The 21505-nt window shown below is 42.2% G+C and overlaps 1 protein-coding gene across 2 annotated transcripts in view; it reads right to left on the bottom strand.

Annotated features, from left to right (window-relative positions):
• Nucleotides 1-714: 714 nt before the first annotated feature.
• Nucleotides 715-21505, bottom strand: part of ITGB1 (integrin subunit beta 1) — a 27849-nt gene continuing 7058 nt past the window's right edge. Inside the window, exons 2-17 of one of the 2 annotated variants that reach the window (XM_077303233.1) lie at nucleotides 19200-19269; nucleotides 17507-17592; nucleotides 14132-14354; nucleotides 13359-13529; nucleotides 12687-12925; nucleotides 11896-12054; nucleotides 10874-10969; nucleotides 10041-10130; nucleotides 9349-9489; nucleotides 9022-9218; nucleotides 7895-8133; nucleotides 7187-7409; nucleotides 5713-5942; nucleotides 5160-5326; nucleotides 4509-4589; nucleotides 715-1845 (exon numbers count right to left, since the gene is read on the bottom strand). In XM_077303233.1, coding sequence (XP_077159348.1) covers nucleotides 4515-4589; nucleotides 5160-5326; nucleotides 5713-5942; nucleotides 7187-7409; nucleotides 7895-8133; nucleotides 9022-9218; nucleotides 9349-9489; nucleotides 10041-10130; nucleotides 10874-10969; nucleotides 11896-12054; nucleotides 12687-12925; nucleotides 13359-13529; nucleotides 14132-14354; nucleotides 17507-17592; nucleotides 19200-19269 — 2406 coding nt within the window. In that variant the 3' untranslated portion in view covers nucleotides 715-1845; nucleotides 4509-4514. The remainder of the gene's footprint in view (nucleotides 1846-4508; nucleotides 4590-5159; nucleotides 5327-5712; nucleotides 5943-7186; nucleotides 7410-7894; nucleotides 8134-9021; nucleotides 9219-9348; nucleotides 9490-10040; nucleotides 10131-10873; nucleotides 10970-11895; nucleotides 12055-12686; nucleotides 12926-13358; nucleotides 13530-14131; nucleotides 14355-17506; nucleotides 17593-19199; nucleotides 19270-21505) is intronic. The other variant, XM_077303234.1, reaches the window with a different exon arrangement.

Genomic DNA, 21505 nt, shown 5'->3' with positions numbered 1-21505 from the left:
GTTCTTTCTGAGTTATTCAAATTACCAGGTAAGGATCATGATCCACTGACTCTAATGTGTACATGCAAAACCTTTCTATGTTATACAGGGGGAATGGATGGCTACTTTTGTATTGCACCATTAGCCTCTCATAGCTCATGGGACATAGCTTGAGTGTTGTTCCCCACAGAGAACACTTCTGTTCAAGCTTTGTTATCTACCTAAATAATGTCAGTTAAAGGCTGTTTCATTTGGTTCTCCCTAAAGCAGGGGTAGTCAATCTGTGGTCCTCCAGATGTTCATGGACTGCAATTCCCACAAGTGCCTGCCAGCAAACGCTGGCAGGGGCTCATGGGAATTGCAGTCCATGAACATCTGGAGGACCACAGGTTGACTACCCCTGCCTTGGTTCTATTCCTTTAATGGGGAATCCTTCTAGCACAAGGAGTTTTGTTCTATAGCAGAAGTGGCACATTATATTGATAGAACATTTCCAGCCCTGCAGGAAGATTCCATTGTTAGCAGAACAGAAACCTCAGATCCAACCCTGGATAAACATGTTGAGGAGACAGATGCTTAGATATTTGTATAAAGTACTTATTTTGATTTCATCCCAAACATCCGCTTTTCTTCAAAGCTGCAAGAAAGTCATTAATCATTAATACTTACTGAGATAAATACTTACATAGTGCTTCAAATATACTGAACCACCAAATAGAGGGGGGGAAAACCAGATCCAATTTAATATTTTATTTAATAAATAACTTCCATAATAGCACAGTAAAAAGTGAACATTTGTTAAAATCAAAGGCACTTAAAATAAGAATGTGATATGACAGGACCAAATGGTCTGAGGCAAATATGGTCTGAGGCAAATATACATGACACATCAAATAATGCTATCTTCTGACCTAGTCGTGTTAGACAGTTAAGCAATATTAGCGACAGGCAAATTTACAGCCGAAAGTGGGGGGCGGCGTGGGGGATCATATTCTGACAGTAAATGCAAAATGCTACCAAATACATAAAAATGTGACAAAGCACCAGGCTTTAAATCAGGAAAGCACACCTAATGAAATTAAGGCTTTTCTGTATTTAGATGATGTCCTGTTACTTCACAGGACCAAAGTTCACAACGTGAATTTACAGAGTAATATTTTTAGGTTACTGTACAATGGCATAAAAATATGTCATGATTAAAGCTATTTCTTCAGACCTATTAGTCCTTCTACTCTTTATAACCCCTTTGACAACTTAAAATGCTTAAGAGCTTATTAAATTGTCTCTTACATCATGATTTCCACCGTTCAGGTGACTGTATCCAATAAGGCGAGTCTTGAGGCAAACACGCTGTTATTCACAATCTAAGTAAAACTTGCATTTCCAAGGAATTAACTGGCTTGCATAAACTACGCAAGCCACAGCCCTGATGTACCTGTAAAGCTAAAATTGGTCTACGACTAATACAATGGCTAGGCAGAGCCCGTCATACTGATTGTTTCAGCCATTTCCCCTCATCGGAGGGAAAGGTCAAAAAGGCACTGTGTGACCTTAAGCAGAATGGGCTATGCAATCTCAAGTTTTCTGTCAGTCCCCTGGCACTGATTTCACACGCAAAAGAAAATAAAAACCTTCACAAAAAATAAAACCGTACTGTACACTTAAAAAATATGCATAGGAAACAAATCTAATGTAATGAATTAGTAAATTCATTGCAATATTGCCCTAAAGCTAAGTTACTGAGACTACAAAATTGCTACATTGCATACAGTGTTGTGAAGTTACAAAGCAGTTTTGTTTTCATTTCCCCTCGTATTTCGGATTGACCACAGTTGTCACGGCACTTTTATATATAGGATTTTCACCCTAGAAGAGAAACGAAACGCAGTTTATTAATATCCAGGATTGCAAAAGTGTGAGAAATTACTCCATTTATGATACTTGCGTGTACACACACACACAAATATCCTGAGTTCCATGTGCAAGTGAGAGACTTCATTTCATGCACAGGATCTCTGGACTTAAGCAAGCTAGTACATCTTTTAAGAATCAGTTAAGATTCAGGTCTACTTTGGATTTACAAGTTTACAATAGATTAAGGTATCTAAATTGAGAATACTGACAGCAGAACATCTTATATTCCAGCACTTCAATCTGCTAAGAAAAATGGCCCTGCAAACACGAACGGTTTGCATTTTATTCACTGCCATCATATTTTCTCCCTAACCCTCTCAAAGAATATGCATGTAGGTTTACACAAATAGTTTGAAGTGCATTTTTGCCAGGGCAAAATAAATACTGACTTTATAGACCTTTCAGCTGCAAGAGTAAATTGACTGCAAATAACGTTTTGCACAAAATTCAGCAAAGGGAATCTGTTCTTATCATATTCCAACAATGGTCAACGTCCAAGAATTGCTATTCATACACACATCTTATTCTGCCACACACAAATTAGTCAGGAGGAGAACACAGCCATTCCCATCTATAGGTATTCCCCTGCAGAGCTAGCAAACGCCAAAGCAGACAGAATTGAGGGTTTATTGCTCGGGTATACAAATCCCGCATGAACAAGCTGTATGCAACAAAAGCGGACCTATGCTGTAAAAACCTACCTTCTCAAATATATGAGTTTTCTTTCAACAAATACTACCAAATTTTGCACTGTGCTACATCTCCACCTCAATGTACTGCTTAACTGAGTGCCAGAAGCCTGGAAGAATTAAGTGCACCCATGTTGGATGAAAACACAAGTCTATATTTAGGACACTGTTTCCAGCAACTGAGGTGCCAGAGATGCCATCTGAACACATCAGAGAATGCCCGTTAAAAGCATAAACCCTCTAATTTTGCAATGATCAGTTTGTCCCCATCAAACTGATTTGCACATACACCTCATATCAAAACCATGCAAAGCTTAAAGGCATATGTTAAGAGACACTAATAATGCTTTAAGCTAGGCAGTGAGAAAACATGTTAAATTAAAAATATGTGCTTTCACTGAACGCTATCACCAAACATTTTACATAACTCAGGGCAGATCTCAGCCCTGTTTGCTTTGCTTCTGACTATCATGTTTCAATTTTAACAACAGCTCTGAAAAAGGGACACATGGAAGTTACAGCCAAGCTCCCAGTTTGCTACTTGAAATACTCAAGCAGTAGCATAGAACTCAGGAGCATGAAGGCCACGTCTAACATTGGTGCAGGAATGACGTGGATCTGGCAGGGGGTTTTCTGCAATCTGAAGAAACAGATACTGGTTTTTGGAATAAAATTCCAAAACAGTTGGACCTCTTATCTAGTCATTACCATGTTGCCAACCTGCACCTGAACAACAACTGCGCAGGTGGAAAGCAACCAAATCAGAAGCTTCGGGAATGCTTCATATCACAAAACAGGTATCCAAGACAGTAAACAACTTGTGCTTGCTCTTGCAGCACTTTGAGGCTCACAGGCAAGTGGGAAATCTCCACAAAGAGAAGATGGAAGCGCCGTCACATCACAGCAGAGTTACGGCCGCCGTACTGGGCCTTCAAGGCAAGGAATGTTCAGAGGGTGGTTTGCCATTGCTTGCCTCTGTGAGGCCACCCATTCAAATACTAACTGGGGCTGACCCTGTTTAGCTTCCGAGGTGTGATGACATCAGGCTAGTTTGGCCCATCCAGGTCAGGGCAACCACACTGCAGAAACAGCTCATGCATGCCCATGTGAAGATTATGTGCAATTCTCCACATTCACCCATTATCCTTGAAGTTTGAGTGATGTCCTTTTAATTGGAGATCACTAAATTAAAAACTTAAGTAATTCCCCCCCCCCATATTTTTATAGGGAAAGATGTAGTCTCAGCTAAAAGAGAAGAAAAAAGGGGAAAGAAAAAGATGCCTTTGTAACAGTCAACACCATTTCCTTCTCACACCTCTACACTACTAACCCAAAGTTATGTCCTATTTCCCTAAAATACATTATCCGGCTGAGTTGAGCACTTCCCTCTTACTGATTTAAAAGCAAGAGCTCTAAAAGTATTATCCACTGAAAACATTTAGGCCTAAGTGGTTTTTAGCACTGGCCGAACCATTCCTATCCTTTATTTGGAGAAGCCTTGAGGTGTAGTACATTACCACCTATATTTATGTAATGCAGGGCATTTCATAGTGCCCCAAGGGTGCTGTTGCCCTCTGCAGAAAGCTCTGAAAATGACTTGATGGGGGCTTACTGCCTAGCTTCATAGAGGTTTTTTTTTTTTTTTAGGGGGGGGGGACTGAAAGCAGCCAAGCTTTTGTATTGGCATTGTGGGTGCTCATGTGCACAGAGGTGAACAAATCATCAAATTGTAATAAAACCTCCAATTTAATAAAACAATAGTTTTGTTCTGGACCCTAACCAGTTCAAATACCACTATAATTGTAAAATCTGAAGGAACTGTTGATAAAGTGTGCAAGACTCAATCGGTAGTTAGTTAATGGTGCATACAGGGAGCTTGAAGGAAACGGCATGCATAGAGAAAGAAACGGAAATGAAAATACGAACTGAGCCTTAGAGACCGGCTTTACGTCCATAGTTTGGATTCTTGAAATTATTAATAGGACTCTTGTATATTGGGTTTTCTTGCTGAAGGTAGAAAAATGGTCAGTGTGGGATACAGAAGAGACTGGAAAATACTCAAAGGCAGAATCAAAGTAGTTGTGCTATAGCTATGTAAAAGCGTTAGCCTAATCTTAGTCGGCAGGCTCATTCTGTGCTTAACAGAAACTTTTAAAAGCCCCCGAATTTACTAAAGATGTGCAGAAGAGGCTTTTCAACAGTTACTGAAGCCTCATTTAATGGAACCTGTATACACGGTGGATGAAAGGACAGATACAGAAGCCTTTATTGGCATTAAGAACAAGATATACAAAGAAAGACAAAATGATCTAATTATGGTAAAACAGAGTTTCTCAGTTTAATTAAAAGACAAAGGATACTTCCCGCTAGGCCTAGCCCAAATATACTGTGCATACTAGACGTACAATTAATATTTGTTTGTTCAAGCCATCAAGTCTAAAAATAATTTAGCTTTGCATGGGTCGTTCACTAATAATCCTAGCGAAAAATCGAATCCAAACTTCCTATAGGGACCTGTTCTTAAAATATCTGAAGAGTGGCAAAGAAGTCTACTGTCCTGAACACAAGACCCCTTACCGCATCCCACTTTGCATTCATTTTTTCCTTCTCGAATTTTGCAAATTCTCTTCGGTCATGAATGATCATCAGCAGCTTCCAAATCAGCAGTAGGGCAAGACCAATCAGAACGATTCCAGCCACCACGCCAGCAACAATGGGAATGATGTCAGGGCCGGTTGGGCACTCTAGGCAGCAAAGGATCGAAAAGTCGTTTCAACACAATGGAAACACGACACCAACCATGGATTCTGGAATTACACATTTATCCCCCCCCCCCCCCAAAAAAAGTCTGAGTAATTTTCTGCTTCCCTTCTGTGCTTAAACTATAGATGAAATGATTTGATTGTAAAATGTAATAATATAATAATGTAATAATATAATAATGTAATAATATATAATAATTTATAATTTAATATAATTTAATATAATAAACAATCAATCTAAAAACACTGGCTTAATGTAACTTTCTGACCATCCCTCCCCACCTTGCCTCTCCTCGGTACAGACTCTACTTGTGTTCTATGAAGTTTTTAACCTAAAGCACCGTTCCTTTATGAAGAGTATGTAATACCTGGTATCTTTACCACATGGACAATGGGCTTGTTTGATTCCAGGGAGTAGGTGAAGTAGAACCAGCAGTCATCAATATCCTTCTCTTTGCAATGAGTCTGGGCATCAAAGTCACCGGGCTGTGGCAGCTTGTCCCTATGGTCTACCAGGGTCATGTTGAAGTACGAACATTCTTCTTGACATTTATTTTTCTTTTCCCCTTTGGCAAAAGCTCTGCACTGGACACAGTCCCTGTGGATGTCCAGACACAGCACTTATTAGAAAAACATGATTCTATTCCCCACTTCAAGAGGAAATTTCAGAAGAATTTTAATACCGTATCAAATTAAAACGAAGGTTAGTTTTCATCGTAAGAGCTCTGCATTTGGATAAGCCTTCCCCCCCGGTATTTATTAATTTGATTTTTATACTGCCCTCCTATTCGGCTCAGGGCGGTCTACATCGTAGCATTCTCCTACGATTCATCTATAGCATTTCCCTAGGATTCACTGCGGGGGGATTATTTCCCCCCACAAAGTGTGGATAATTTTAAAAAACAGTATTTAAAATAAGAGAGTCTGTAAAAGAAACAATTCTAGAAAAACTTAAATACACACACATAATACAACTATGAAGGAGGACCAACAACAATTACTGGAGATATGTATGCCAAATGAAAAAGTCTCCTAGCTGGTGAGGGAGCGTTTTTTTAGTCCCACAACAGAAGGTGAAGGTACCTGAAGGTGCCTTGGAAGATGACTGGAGTGGGTGGGTTCTTATGGGAGAAAATGGTCTTTCAGGTATGCTATAAAGCAGGGGTAGTCAACCTGTGGTCCTCCAGATGTTCATGGACTACAATTCCCATGAGCCTCTGCCAGCAACCACACAGGTTGACTACCCCTGCTATAAAGGTCATTATCAGCACCATGAACCGAGCCCAGAAACAAGCTGGGAGCCAATGTAGATGGAACAGGACAATGAAGTCTATAAGTCCTGTACGATCTCACAGACCAGATGGCCAAGCAGCAGAACAGCACCATACGCTGAAATGTACCTTCAAGGTACAAGACATTCCATAATGATTACAGTGAAATACCAACGAATGCTCAGTGCTCCTAAATTAACTTTAGAATTTCCACAGAAGCATCTACCGGGTCACCTCTACATAATGTCCACGCCCTAACAGATACAGACAGGCACATTGTACAGGTCTGACAGAGCAAAATCCTCTGGGCTGCATCTGGGCATTTTGTGCTTATCCAACAAGCAGCTCTGCAAACAAATCCTGAGCGTTTGCGTTTCAAAGTTCTCCCTTGTGCACACCCCTAAGAACAAAACATATGGCAATAGCAGAAAGCATTTACTTTCCTCCCCCCATCTCAATTTCCTTGTCCTGCATGCGTCATTTTAGGTCCCCCCCCCCTCACTGTTTATGTATAATCAATCGTCAATCATCATCCATAATAATAAAGAAGATACTCTTCAAAAAGCCTTACTTGTGCTCCATGCAGACCCCAACGCAGGTCTGACACAACTCGCACGTGGGTCCCTGGAATTTGGAATCCGTGCAGTTGCAGACCCCGCACTCACAGGTCCCTCTGCCGTTGCAGATCTGCCCATTCGCAGCTTCGCACGGGGTTGTATCCAGGGGGCATTCGCAAGCAGAGCCCGTGTAGTTTTGCCAGCATTCACACTCACGACACTTGCATTCGCCGTGCCCTGCAAAAGAAAAAGGTGGGATGTGATGAGGGGAGAGGTAAAGAGTAGATCATGGAGCGCCAAGCTTCAATGACGTACGAAATATATTTTTTGAGACTTAGGAAGCTTTTATCGGCTTATATCCGCTGCTTAAAAGCTGGTGAAAAGCCCACAGGAAGCATGTTTGCTTCTTTTTAGAGAAGTGTTCTCTCTCCTCCATTTCCCTAGCTTGTGTCATCCAAAAGGCCTTTCTTGAGCAAGTGCTGCTTTGGATAATATATATTCTCCAGCATACAGGGCTAGTTTCATGAACCACAGTATATGTAAACATTTGCGTAATTCTACGGTTCTCTCTACTAATTTTTTTTTTGATGGATGCTAGTCATGAATGTGACTTTCCTAGAATCAGAAACAACCATCTACCAGATTCTCCTCCTACTTTCTCATGGCAGTTTTGGACTTGCCACCTCAGCATTTTGAAAATTCCCTTGAAAGAAACTAGTTACCTCCACAAATGTAGCCGTCCGATCGATCACAGTTGAAATTATCACAGTGGCAGAACTGGCCAGAGTAGATTTCATTTGGGTTATCTCTTTTCTTGCACACACACTGACCACAAATACATTCTCCGTTGTTGTTACATATTTCTGTACTGTTTGGAGCTCTACAGGTGCCGGACATATCTTCACTGTTGACTTCATCCATGCTGCATTCACAGTGTTTTCCAATACGCCCTGATTTACACCTGAAAGGAAGACAGAGGTCTCCATCACATGCCTGGACTGTGAAACCTGAATGGTATGTAAGCATTTATTCATACTTATAGTCAAAACAAAGCCACCCACAAAAGGCAGGCTGTATGGAAAAGATGAAAGCCTCGACCCATCGCTAAAGGTTCCAAAAGATGGAGCAGAAAGTGGGGACCGTAGAGGAAGGAGCAGGACTTTCTGCATGCCAGAGCTCAACTCAGATAATGAGACAGACCTCAACATCCAAGATTGGGGGGGGGAAGGCTTCTAAATAAGGGGTGGCCAAACTGTAGCTCTCCAGATATACAAGCTGGCAGAGCTCATAGGTAATTGTAGTCCACGGGCAACTGGGGGGCCACCATTTGGCCACCTAAATCAAGGGAATGTTTTTTCCAGTGAGAGTTAAGATGATCAGTTACAATCACATTGGTTTTTTTTTCCATTTAGTTGCTGAAAAGTTGGGAGGGATCCACAAAACTAGTTTTTTGCATCGACATGTTAGCCGTCACAGACAAAGGGGTTTTTGAGCCAGCTTGGTGTAGTGGTTAGGAGTGCGGATTTCTATTCTGGCGAACCGGGTTTGATTCCCCGCTCCCCCACATGCAGCCAGCTGGGTGACCTTCGGCTCACCACAGCACTGAATAGCTGTTTTGACCAAGCAGGAATATCAGGGCTCTCTCAGCCTCATGTCCCTCACAAGGTCTCTGTTGCGGAGAGAGGAAAGAGAAGGCGATTGTAAGCCGCTTTGAGACTCCTTTGGGTAGAGAAAAGCGGCATATAAGAACCAACTCTTCTTCTTCTGTTATTTTTACAAGAAAAAAACATTTTATTCTCCATCAGACACTTTCTTTTGTGGAAAAACAGTCAAGTGAATATTTGCGTACCTGCAAGCCCCACACTCAAATGTCCCATTATGGCAGAGAGGGCTGTCTGCAATGCCTTCCTTGTGACATTCACACTCGCAGATGAACTCCAGCTTGATTTCTACCTCTTCAGTGAAGCCCAGGGGCTTGATTCTAATGGGCTCCGTCAGTTGTTTCTCCGGACACTGGGTGGCTGTGACTTTAATCTCAAACTTAACCTGCCAATGTAGCACATGGATTACTGGCATACAGAAGAATACTAGCCAAAGCGTTTTATAAAAGCAGCACACACGGCGCACTTCTGACCCGCCCCAAAATCCAAGCTCCTCTCGGTGCTCCGGAAATTACCTCATCTCCAATTGAAATGTTCGAGCACTTCCTTCCTTCGTCTCCTGTGCCGTTCACTCCATTCTTGCAGAAAGATTTGTATTCAATGGTGACTTCTTTTGGTAATTTGGTGTTTTCCAAAATCACTTCTGAAGACAACGACTAAAACGAATCGAGTCATTCAGTTATACCGTACAGCATGCTGTTAAAAACTTTCAACAAAACCTATGCAAAACACAAATGGTTCACTGGCGGTCTTCAGGAGGCGGCTGGACAGATACTTATGCTGGATGCTTTAGGCTGATCCTGCATTGAGCAGGGCGTGGGACTAGATGGCCTGTATGGGCCCTTCCAACTCTATGATTCTACGATGCTACAATAATCAGTAGTCCAGCTGAGCATAGGTTCAACATGCCTATGAAGAGTCCTCCAGCACTACCACAGGTATGCAGTTTTGCTGCTTGAGTCCCTGTCTCAGAACACTGCTCCTCCTTACCAGGCCCCCCAGGATTCAACATTAGCTGTGCCGGAGAAGTGCTGTGCAAAGTAGCTTGTGCTCACTTTCTCTCACGGTTTGTTCTAGTCTATATCCAGCCCGTAATTCAGCTCTATTAGCGCACTAGCATTCGATGGCAGTGAGATGCGGGTTTTCCTCTGTCAACTCATGTTAGCTTGGGAGGGAAAAAGAAAGCCACGTTGTTAAAGAAACTTACATTGTACGCATCAATAATCAGTTGAATCACATTACTGGAGTTTGATGACAGCGTTCCCACAGCAGATTTTGGAATCAAATTCTTCAGCTCCTATAAACAAACAAACAATGTAAAAATTAAATTGAAATTGTTGAGTAAGGTTTAAAGTAGTCCCATCTGAAGAGTTCAAGAACAGCCTCTCTTGTTTGGGTGGCTATAGGTCAATCCCAATCATTTCCTGTTTCGGCTGCGTGGCAGCTCTAAATAATTCAGGCAGGTCTTCAAATACAGTGGCCCATTTGGGTTAAGCAGTGAATCTGGACAACAAGAATTTTTGTGTAAATACGCAAAGTTCTTGTCCAATTTCAGGTGTTCTACTGCACTGCCAAGACTCTTATGAAATAGTTCCAAGGTTACAACTGGCTACATGGAATATCAGACTAGGAGGAGATAAGTAAGTGATTTATTTAGTATTATTATTATATAGCAGCTGCTGGCCTTAACATTGAATAATAAATGAGCTAGGACAACTTTAAAAAGCAATACAATAATAAAAAAGGAAATGGATGAGGAAGACATCTGCAGCTTACAACCTCCTTTCCCTTCTCCCCACCACAGACACCCTGTGAGGTATGTGGGGCTGAGACAGCTTTAAGAGAACTGCTCAGCAAGAACAGCCCTAAGAGAACTGTGACTGGCCCCAGGTCACCCAGCTGGCTGCATGTGGAGCAGGAATGGGGAATCAAATCCTGTTCTCCAGGTTAGAGTCTGCCACTCTTTAACCACTATAACACACTGGCTCTAAGTACCTGCAGCTCTACCTACACTTGAGAGATGGATAAAATGACCTTTACCTTGTAAACAGGCTGAAATTCTCGTGTCACAGCAAAAATTATCTGTATATTATTGTCACTTAGTTTCTGAACAAGATGAGCAATGGAGGGATAATCCTGCAGGATGGAATTAGATAATGTTAAGCAAACAATTGTATTCTTAGGCGAGGTTTCATTCCCTATTTAAAATCTCCCACAATTTTTCTCTTTAACTTTCTATACAGAAGTAAATCAAAAAGTGACTTAAAAATAAGCAACCCAGTTAATCTTCAGGGAAGGGACTTGGCTCAGTGGCAAAGCATCTGCTTGGTTCGCAGGAAGTCCCAGGCTCAATACCCAGCATCTCCAGCCCAAAGAAAGGATCATGTAGTAGGTGGTATGAAAGAGCTCTAACTGGAGACCCTAGAAAGTTGCTGCCAGCCTGAGTGGACAATACTGACCTTGATGGACTCTGAATCAGTATTAGGCAGCTTTGTGTGTTTGTTCTGCTTCCCCTAACTTAGGATAACGAGTAGGGTATTCTTAAGGGAAGTGAAATTAATGGCTAACCAGTGACTCAAACACAAATATTTTGAGACCAAGTATCTCCTAACTTTTCTACCACTGAGAAAACCCTGAAATGTTTTTCAGGCGTTGTGAAACCCCAGAAGTGGTGCAATCGTGCAGAATGTTGTTGGGAAGCAAAGCTGTGTACATACCCACCCAGGGCCCCTCCCCACCCCCTCTAAGCCCATCACTGGCCATTTTGGAAGGGGGGGGGGAAGAGGTTGGCATGACCATATATGGTCATATGATCTGATAAATATTTTAATAAAAAAATATTAAAAATTAATTATCTCCCACCTGTTTGGGAAGCCCTCCCAGGGCTGCCAAAACCCCCCAGGATTTCACAAAACTGTGGTTGAGAAAGCCTGGTGTAAAGTGTTATGTCGGAATGGGCCCAAACAGCTGCTGCTGTTTCACTTAACCCTATCCTCACTATACACTTTCAGGCCATTCACCCGTGCAAACCAACCCACCAAAGCACTGTTAAACAGGCTTACGTAATAATGGCTCATCGTGTACATATTGTTATCTAAATGACATTGCCCATCATTTGGTAGAACAATTCCTCCAAGCTTCCCGTCTCCAGCAAAATGGAATCCAGCATCCGTGGAAAACACCAACAATCGAGTGACGTCCTTTCGCCATCCAATTTTTTCCTTAGGAAGAATTTTTATAAAGATTTTAAAAGGCTCAGCACAGAGGTGCTCAAAACAGCAGATCAAACTGAACAGGAAACGATCAGCATAGGTGTGTTTGTTCACATCCTCACACATGTAGGGATGAGCAAGGAAGGGATGAACCCTCTTGGTGCCTACTTCCTCCATCTCTACCTCCTTCTGCCATCTGCTCTTCCACTCTGCTACTGCTGCATCCTTCCTCACTGTCTTGACAGCTGCTCACTCCAAGATACACTTCTCTTGCCCTCCTGCCCTCTACACCATCTGTTTCCTTCCTGGCTTGCCTTACTACCTAATCTAGCGGCACTTCCTCCTCGATTTCCTGCAGCCAATCAGCTATTCATGGGGATGATAAACACTGTCACAACACAGCATCACATGGCCGTATCCCCCCCCCAAATGTTAAGGACATATAAAAGTCACCCCCCACAAACACAATTTCAAAGTACCCTTTCTCTGTACATAGCCCTATGCTGTGGATTTTTTAATCTGTATTTTAACACCGTATTCAGAATACAATTCTTCAGCAACATGGCTTGTTTTAGATGTATAAACTGACTGACAAAGTAAAGGGGCACAGTGACCTACAAAAGAAACTGACACGCACTTACCCCACAAACAGCAACTTGCATTATTGCATCAAATCCACCTTCGGGAGAATCCAAATTCCCAGAAATGTGCTGCTTGCTGACAAGTTCATTGAACAGCGTTCCATTGCCAGTGAGGGTGAGCACATTTTTGTAGCTAAAAGGACTTGTACAGTTAAGATCGCCTGTACATGGGTTCTTGAGCTTGGCTGGGGTGGTACTAATGTAAGGCATTACAGTTTTTTCCACAAAAGAACCAAAACCTAAGAGAAAAAAAGAAAACCGTGCACAGAGCAATCATATTACATGTTACTTAAAGCACCAGGAAGTCCTAAGGTTAATGGAGAATTCTTCCCCCCTTTATCTAGAAAATAGAGGACAACTTTTACTAGCAAGAAATGGGGCACCAGGAGAAAGGACAAATGTCAGAAAATATAGGGGGCCAGTTCAAAAATGGGTTCCATCAAAACACTTCCACCTAGTAACTGTTTTCTAGGTGGACAGCCGGACACATTCCATCCCCCAGGCTGTTTCACAGATATATAGAGGAGCCATGGATAAGGATATTATATTTGCAAACACACTGCATGTTTCCTTTATTTTTTTACAAATGTAACAGGGAAACTGGTATTTTTGACACACTGGCAGACAAAGCACATTCTCCTGTTTTCTCACATGTACAAATAAGATCCTTACCAATTCGAAAATCCGAAGTGATATCCTTCATTTTAGTCATCAGATCAGTCCCAAGACTTTTTACATTCTCCAAGTCATCTTTCATGGAATAAGAGAGATCCATAAGGTAATACAGATCAATAGGGTAATCTTCCGCTCTCTTAAATTTTAATGAAAAGGTCTGTGGTTCCCCTAAATTCAAACAAAATAAAGATTTCAAACAATCTGGTTAACAGTAAAGAAGCTAGAACTATATACAGACAGGATATGACAGACCCTTCACCTATAGATTCGACATTTTAAAAGCACGACGTAAAAAAAATTAAAATAGCCACTAGAATAAGTCAGATTTCTGTTTAAATTGTACTGAATGGAAATGATTAATCACATAGGAAGGCACAAACTCAACCTATTGCTAAATTAGGGGACAAGCATTATTAATTATACACATTCATATTTTGCAGATACAAAATGTAGGATATTTGTCTATCCAATTCACCATTTACTAGGATGACTTTGTACTTCCACTAACAACATTTTTCAAAATATCTTCTGTTCTTTTCTTGGACTTCTCTCCTCCCCTACCTTTTTCTGACTTGGTATTATGCAGAAAAGGCACAAAAGATATCTTATTTTAAAGAGATCTTGGAAAGCAGTTATTTTTCATTAGTGGAGACAAAATAAAATCCTGCTGTTTTACTATTGCCTTGAACTAATGTAAAAAAGAATAAAACCTAAAGAAGAAACTAAAAAATATCCAGATATGAGCTTGCCATCACAGCTTCCATCCTTACCTATTCGTAGCTTTAATGCCACTTGCTGCGGCTGTATCTGAGTAATGTCTTCCTGTCTGAGACTTTCGGAAGATCCTTTGACACGATTCGTTACTTCCTTATTTTTGAGCATCTGTTGAGAGCCTCTAGGATTTTCTATTTCGTCTGGAGGGCAGCCCTTGGTTTTCAAAACTTCTAAGTCATCACATCGTGCTGAAGTAGACTCCCCATCTTGAAGGAAGCTCTAATAAAAAATGAACAAGGCTAGGGTCAAAGTTGCTCATTCATATCTAACATATTTCTGTCCTGGCCCCCACCTGGTGGAACGAGCTCCCTGAAGAGATCAGGGCCTTGTCCAAACTCCCAAAATTCTGGAGTGGCCTGCAAAGGGGAGCTCCTCCACCAGGCATTTGCCTGACACCGACCACAGGGTCCCCCCTCAGACATCCTTCCATGGCCTGAACCAGTCTGTCCTCTCTGGGGGGCTTGGCTGGGTTTCATTCCTGTTGTATTGTTTATGATCACTGAAATTGTGTTATTGGATTCTTGTTGTTGTATTTGTTTATGTTATGTATTAATTCGTTCCATGTAGCCCCCATGTTGTATGTAAACCGCCCTGAGCAATATGGAAGGGCAGTATGGAAATCAGATAAATAAATAATTTACTATAAAAAGCATTACAAACATCTAAAATAGTGGTTCTCAATCTTGGGGTCCCGACCCCAAGTGGGGTCACCTGGGGGTTGCCAGGACAGGTTGGTGGCGGCGATGGCCGGTGGCAGAGCCATGGCACTGGCCGCCTCCAGATCGTTGTGAGCGCACCTGCACGCACTGCCGCCGCCGCCGCCACAGTTGGGGTTGCAGCCTTACAGCGGTTGAGAACCGTTGGCCTAAAAGCTCACACTTTCCCTGTTTAATTGATTTCATGTTGAATTGAAAAAGCGTACTTCAATAAACTGAGTTTTTACTGAAGTAGCAATGTTCATTTTTATGTCCTGCTGTACATTATCCAGCACCGAACTATTGTACCGCTTAAAAATGCTGTAAAGGTTGTCGCTTCTAATGATGAAACACTTTGAAGATGCTAAATCAAAAGCAACATATAAGTGATAAATAAATGAAAAATCTTATAAAACCGAAAATTACTTGAAAGAGGTCTTATCTAGCACGCCTCAGCTGGGCTCATAATATTTTAACATTAAGGTCTGTCCTTAAGATTTTCCATTTTTCAAGCTTGGGAGATACTAAAAGAGGTACATATTTTGAATTTGAGACTGAGAAGAACAATGTAATATAGGTTTTTAAAATCTTGATTTTGAAGGGAACAGTTAAGTCAGTCTGGCTTTAATGACCACAGTATCATAGTATCTGGCACTGTGTGTGTGAAGTCCAAAAAAACCAGCCCTCCCAAAAGCCCATATTTTTTCATAATAAAAGAGGTGGCTGCAATTGCTGGAAAATGGCAACCATGGTAACAGGTGCTGCCTCTGGTTGTATCTGTGAGATTGCTTCACACATTAGTTGCTTCAGAAAGTACAAGCCGTAGTTTGCAGCTTTGTTAAGGATAGCAGGAGATACTTATATACCTCTTCCCTCAATTATGTGTGACACAAAATTGGGAGGAGTAGCAAACACCCCAGAAGATAAGAGTTCAGTGAGACCTGAAAATGCTGGAAAAATGAAAACAAGATGCAATTCAATAAGGATAAGTGGAGAGTTCTACATCTGAATCACAAAATTAGAATCATACTGGATGGGAGATACACTTCTGAGAAGCAGTGTGTGAACAAGATCTTGGGGTAGTTGTGGACTGTAAACTAGATATGAGCAGGCAGTGTGATTCGGTAGTAAAGAAGGCAAATGCAGTCTTGGGCTGTATCATCAGAGGCATCACATCAAAATCACAAGATGTTATGGTCCCGCTGTATACCACATTGGTCAGATAACAGCTGGGGTAGTGTACCCAATTCTGGAGGCCTTACTCCAAACAGGATGTGGAAAAAATTGAGAGGACGCAGAGAAGAGTGACAAGGATGTTCTGGGGACCAAGCCCTATGAGGAAAGGCTGTGGGGCTTGGGAATGTTCAGCCTGGAGAAGAAGAGGTTGAGAAGGGACATGATTGCTGGCTTTAGGTATCTGAAAGATTGTCACTTGGAGGAGGGCAGTGAGCAGTTCCTGCTGGAAGCAGAGGATAGAACCCATAGTCAAAAAACATTTCAGAGTAATTCAGCAGTGGAATCGGCAGCCTAATGAGGTGGTGAGCTCCTCATCACTGGCAGTCTTCAAGCAGCGGCTAGATAGATACTTATGGATGCTTTAGGCCAATTGTGTATTGCACAGGGGGTTGGACTAGATGGCCTGTATGGCCCCTTTCAACTCTATGATTCTATGATCATAGCAACCCATCTACAGTTTGAAATCATAGAGCCTACATGCGGCTCACCACTTTAGCAAACACTGGGCCCAAGAACTAAATATTGAAATCAAGACATTTAAAAACTTGAATTGGATTTAAAAGCACATAAACTTCACTGCTTTCCTGTCCACCTGCTTTGTCTGCAGCTAAAATTACTGCCCTTCTAATGTCACCGGAGAATATAATTAAATCCAGACAGACTCCAGAGTGGAATGCTTTTTAAATAACTACGACAGAACATGGGGTGAGAGAGAGGGAACAAGAGACACACAATCTTATAGCCTTGATAATGGGCAAAGGAAGAGAACTAAATCTGAGGAGTTTAATTGTACATGTATTTCATATTCCTGTTAAATAAGCCTTGATTTTTAATATGATATTTAGCCATCGGCCTGTCTTATTTACAAAGAGCAATTGATTCTGGGTAGCTTGGAGTAGCTGCTTTTAATATCTGGCTCGGTTCTAATGATGTTAGTACAGAGAACAGTCCTCATAGCCCATGTATTCTTACGTATGTCACTCACAGCGATAGTGGGCCATTTTACACAAGCAAGCAGGCTTCTGGTTGTGTTCACATGACCCCTGTATATAGAGTCATATGACAAACCACAGTGTGAATCTGACTATATATGGATACAGCCTGCAACAGCCAACTGGCACATCCGATTGTTTCCAGATGGAGAAAGTGAAAGGGAGGGGAGCTAAGAGAGTAGCTGAAGTACACGGCCAAAGCACCCTTTAATAGCCTTGCAAAAGGATAGAGGGGGATTTCTGTGGATGAGTAGCTCCCAACTGAGCCATGTACAATGGGCTTGCCCCATTAGTTAAAATACCTTATTCACAAGTGGCTCTCTAGTCTTCCAGGTTAGCAACCGTTACAGTGTAAGGAAAAGCACTCAATTTTTGTCTACGCAAGCCTAGCTGTGTATATAACATAACAGAAAATAGCAACATAAAACGTTTAGAGGAAAATACATACTATATTTTTGCACCATCCACAATTTGGTCCAGCTTGTATGCAGTCAGCACACGACTTTGCATTCACCTTTATACAATTGCTCCCACCTGTAAGAATGCACACAACAGTTAATTTGAATAGGAATACATAGGTGCTTAAAGGTAAAGGTATCCCCTGTACAAGCACTGAGTCATGTCTGACCCTTGGAGTGACACCCTCTAGCGTTTTCATGGCAGACTCAATACGGGGTTGTTTGCCAGTGCCTTCCCCAGTCATTACCGTTTACCCCCCAGCAAGCTGGGTACTCATTTTACCGACCTCGGAAGGATGGAAGGCTGAGCCAACCTTGAGCCGGCTGCTGGGATTGAACTCCCAGCCTCATGGTCAGAGCTTCAGACAGCATGTTAGCTGCTTTACCACCCTGCACAACAAGAGGCTATATAACATAGGCGCTTACTAAAGTGAAATAAGCTATTTAGTTAAACTAATCACCGGAGGTGCATGCAAAGTCCAATTAAATGGCAAATTCACAACTCAACCAAGGTCCTCCATTCCTCAGACTCCTCACTGTTCCAAGTGATTTTGATGAGCTGTCTGACAAAATTTGTATTTTTAAATAATAACAATTGTTTTTATAGCCCACCCTTCCCAACCCTATGTTTGCAGAGATTATGGACACCAAAGAATTATTTCTCCCTAACCATTACAGCAGTGCACTTGTGTGACTCAGCAAACGCAGATCTCACAAATGTTTACTCATAACACTTAGGAAATGTTCTGCCCATAGCAGAATTGCTTCTTTTGCTTAAGACTTGTGCTCTCAGAAGTACCTTCAGTACCAAAATCTTTGTTGGGAGGTAGCTTTTGCAATAGCACTGCCAGAAGCACAGACTCTCACTCCTAGCAAGAATTCTGACACTTATAGGGAGTCCTCTAAGTCAGGGATAGTCAACCTGTGGTCCTCCAGATGTCCATGGACTACAATTCCGTGGCAGGGGCTCATGGAAATTGTAGTCTATGGACATCTGGAGGACCACAGGTTGAATACCCCTGCTCTAAGTGACAAAATTACTGCCCCACTCATCAAAGCTACAACCATTTGTCTGTTGCACTAACACAGGATTCTTTTTTTTCTTGCTCATAATGAGCAATGGTATTAAGGCTGCTTAAAATAGTACAGTTTCTGAACTGGATTGTAATTCCATGTATATAAAAGCACTAAAGCTGAATGTAAGTAGTCATGAGTGACTGACTTCAGTGCAAGCACATCTGTTCGAAGGTTCAGCCACTGTGCCACATAGCTCTACACATTGCTTCACTCCCTATTTGCTTCGAAGTGTATCAGATGCAATGCACTTCAAGCCACTCCATGCTGAAGAGAGGTACCGGTCCAAGCTGCAGTAACAGTTTAGTGTCCTCCAGTTGGCTCGTGTGTTAGGAAAGCTGGCATGACTGCACAAGGTTCAGCACAAAACCCTTCTGAGCACTAACTCCTCCTCTTGCCCCCTCCTGTCTGAGAGGCCCCCGCAGCAATGGCAATGCTGTGGCAAGGCATGGCAAGATCAATGCACATCACTGCAACACCCCATCTTTTGTCGTGAAACATTCATCACCAGCACTGCAACCCAACCTCTGGTATTACCAGTACAAGCATTGGGCAATACAGCAATCCACAATCCCACAGCAACACAACATCAATAACACCTGAACATACCTTGCTGGGCAAATCCACAGACTATCAAGCAGTTTAATAATCCAAACCAGACGAGCAACTTGAAATTTGCCTGGAAAATAAAATGCAACATTAAGTTTGTTATATCCCGTCTTCTTTACTCATATGCAACAATGCTACAGTAAACGTGGGCTCACAAATATAGGTCAGAAACACTGGGATCCCACAGCTCTCCCGACTGTGCTGTAAAAGTCATGTGATTGTTTTTATAATGGACTTTTAAAAACTGACATAATGAACAATTTTTGCAGCTTCTTATAAACTCTGTAACACACACACACACACACACAAAGTGACCTGCTTACACTGTGTGTCTAACAACTTTATTTGGATAATACAAACACACACACACACACAAAGACACACCACTCTTCCCTACGGCTCTGGGCGGTTTACATGGAACGTTGCACAAATTTACATAGAACTTTACGACAATCTATAACATCGTGCAAATTTCAAAGAACATCGCAACAATATGACTACAACTTTCAATATACCTCGAATGATGTATCTTGAGCTGATACTGGGGGTGGGAAGGGGCTCCCACCGGAAACAACAAACATGCTTTCAGAGAGAACGAATTATTGTAAAGCAGCAATCAGAGGGGAAACATAAGCAATTTTCATTTCTTCTCCTGCAGTTTCATAGCTTTCATCCAAAACAGGGAGATGTACACTCCCCACAAGGATTCCCTTCCTATTTAGAGAAATATGCATCTCTCCAAGGAGTAATATTTACCCTCCCTCCCTACAAAGAAGCATAAAAAGAACATGAAGCCAGGATTCTTCTTTTGTTGCTTCTTTGGAATAGCTACTTTTGCAACATCCTCATGCTCACATCTTCAAGATAAGATTATAAGCGTGTGTGTGTGCATGTGGGAAATGGCAGAAAACATGAGCCAGTGTCAAGACGGAACGACCAATCCAGCATATGGCACTTGCAAGCCAATTTGGGCAGCTGTAATCTAGGCTCGGCTACTAGCGCCCAACCTGTCCTCTGAACACCTGGCCACAGTGATCCATGCGATGGTCACCGCCAGAATAGATTTCTGTAACTCACTCTATGCGGGCTTGCCCTTCTCCATGATCTGGAAATTGCAGCTGGTACAAAATACGGTTGCTAGGGAACTCACAGGAATATCTTGGAGAGCCCATATCCAGCCTGTGCTGGAGTACCTGCATTGGTTGCCAGTTGCTGCCCGGATCCAGTACAAGGTTTTGGTTTTGACCTTCAATGTCCATCACACTCTGGGACCCATATACCTGAGGAACCGCCTGCCGCCCTATGCCTCCCGCAGAGCTTTACACTCCGCGGGTACCAACTTACTGATTGTTCCCAGCCCAGCACGCCTGGCCTTGACCAGGGCCAGGGTCTCTTTGGTCCTCGCCCCTATCTAGTGGAATGAGCTCTCGGTCGAGCTACGGTCCCTGTGGGAGCTCTCGGCATTCAACAGGACCTGTAAAATGGAGCTCTTCCACCAGGTCTATGGTTGAGGCCGGGGTGGTGCTAAGCAGCATTGGACCATGTCTCCTCAATGGCTACCTCTCCCTACTCCTTTAGATATGTTTTTTGGGGGGACAGGAGAATTGAATAATACCACCATGCTTTTGTTCTGTTTTGGTTTATTGTAAGACTTTTTATGTCCCTGTATGGTTTCAGTGGGGATAAGTTGTAACACACCAGGGGCCGTTCTTGAGAGTGGTGGGAAATAAATTGAAATAATAACAACAAAAAGAACTCCTTACAGCAGGGGTAGTCAACCTGTGGTCCTCCAGATGTTCATGGACTACAATTCCCATGAGCCTCTGCCAGCAAATGCTGGCAGAGGGTCATGGGAATTGTAGTCCATTTACATCTGGAGGACCACAGGTTGGCTACCCCTGCCTTACAGCACAGAATCAAGTGGGCAGCCATGTTGGTCTGAAGCAGCAGAACAAAGTTCCATTCAAGATGTGAGCTTCCATGTGCACGCACACTTCCTCACATACCATGTCATGGAACAGAAGTCACCAGTTCATACTTACAGGCAAGGACTGGCAGGAGGCAGAAGGTTACAAGTATCTCAATTTATTTTTCTTTTTTTTTTGTTTCATCAACTGAGTGGTAAAAAGAAATATAAGCACACACAGTTTTAAAAGAGTGCAGCATTGGATGGTGACATGAACTAGCCCTTGCTTCTTCAAATGCTGAACGAATGCCTCATTCCTCTGCTATAGGTCCTCAAATCAGTACTTCTAGCAGTAATTTTAGTGATACAATCTGTTTTGTAGTGGGAAATTATACATGTT

The sequence above is a fragment of the Paroedura picta genome, chromosome 11 (genome assembly GCF_049243985.1).
Source record: "Paroedura picta isolate Pp20150507F chromosome 11, Ppicta_v3.0, whole genome shotgun sequence".
NCBI lineage: Eukaryota > Metazoa > Chordata > Lepidosauria > Squamata > Gekkonidae > Paroedura > Paroedura picta.
The sequence above is the reverse complement of the archived record's forward strand: the minus strand, read 5'-3'. Positions and strand labels throughout refer to the sequence as shown.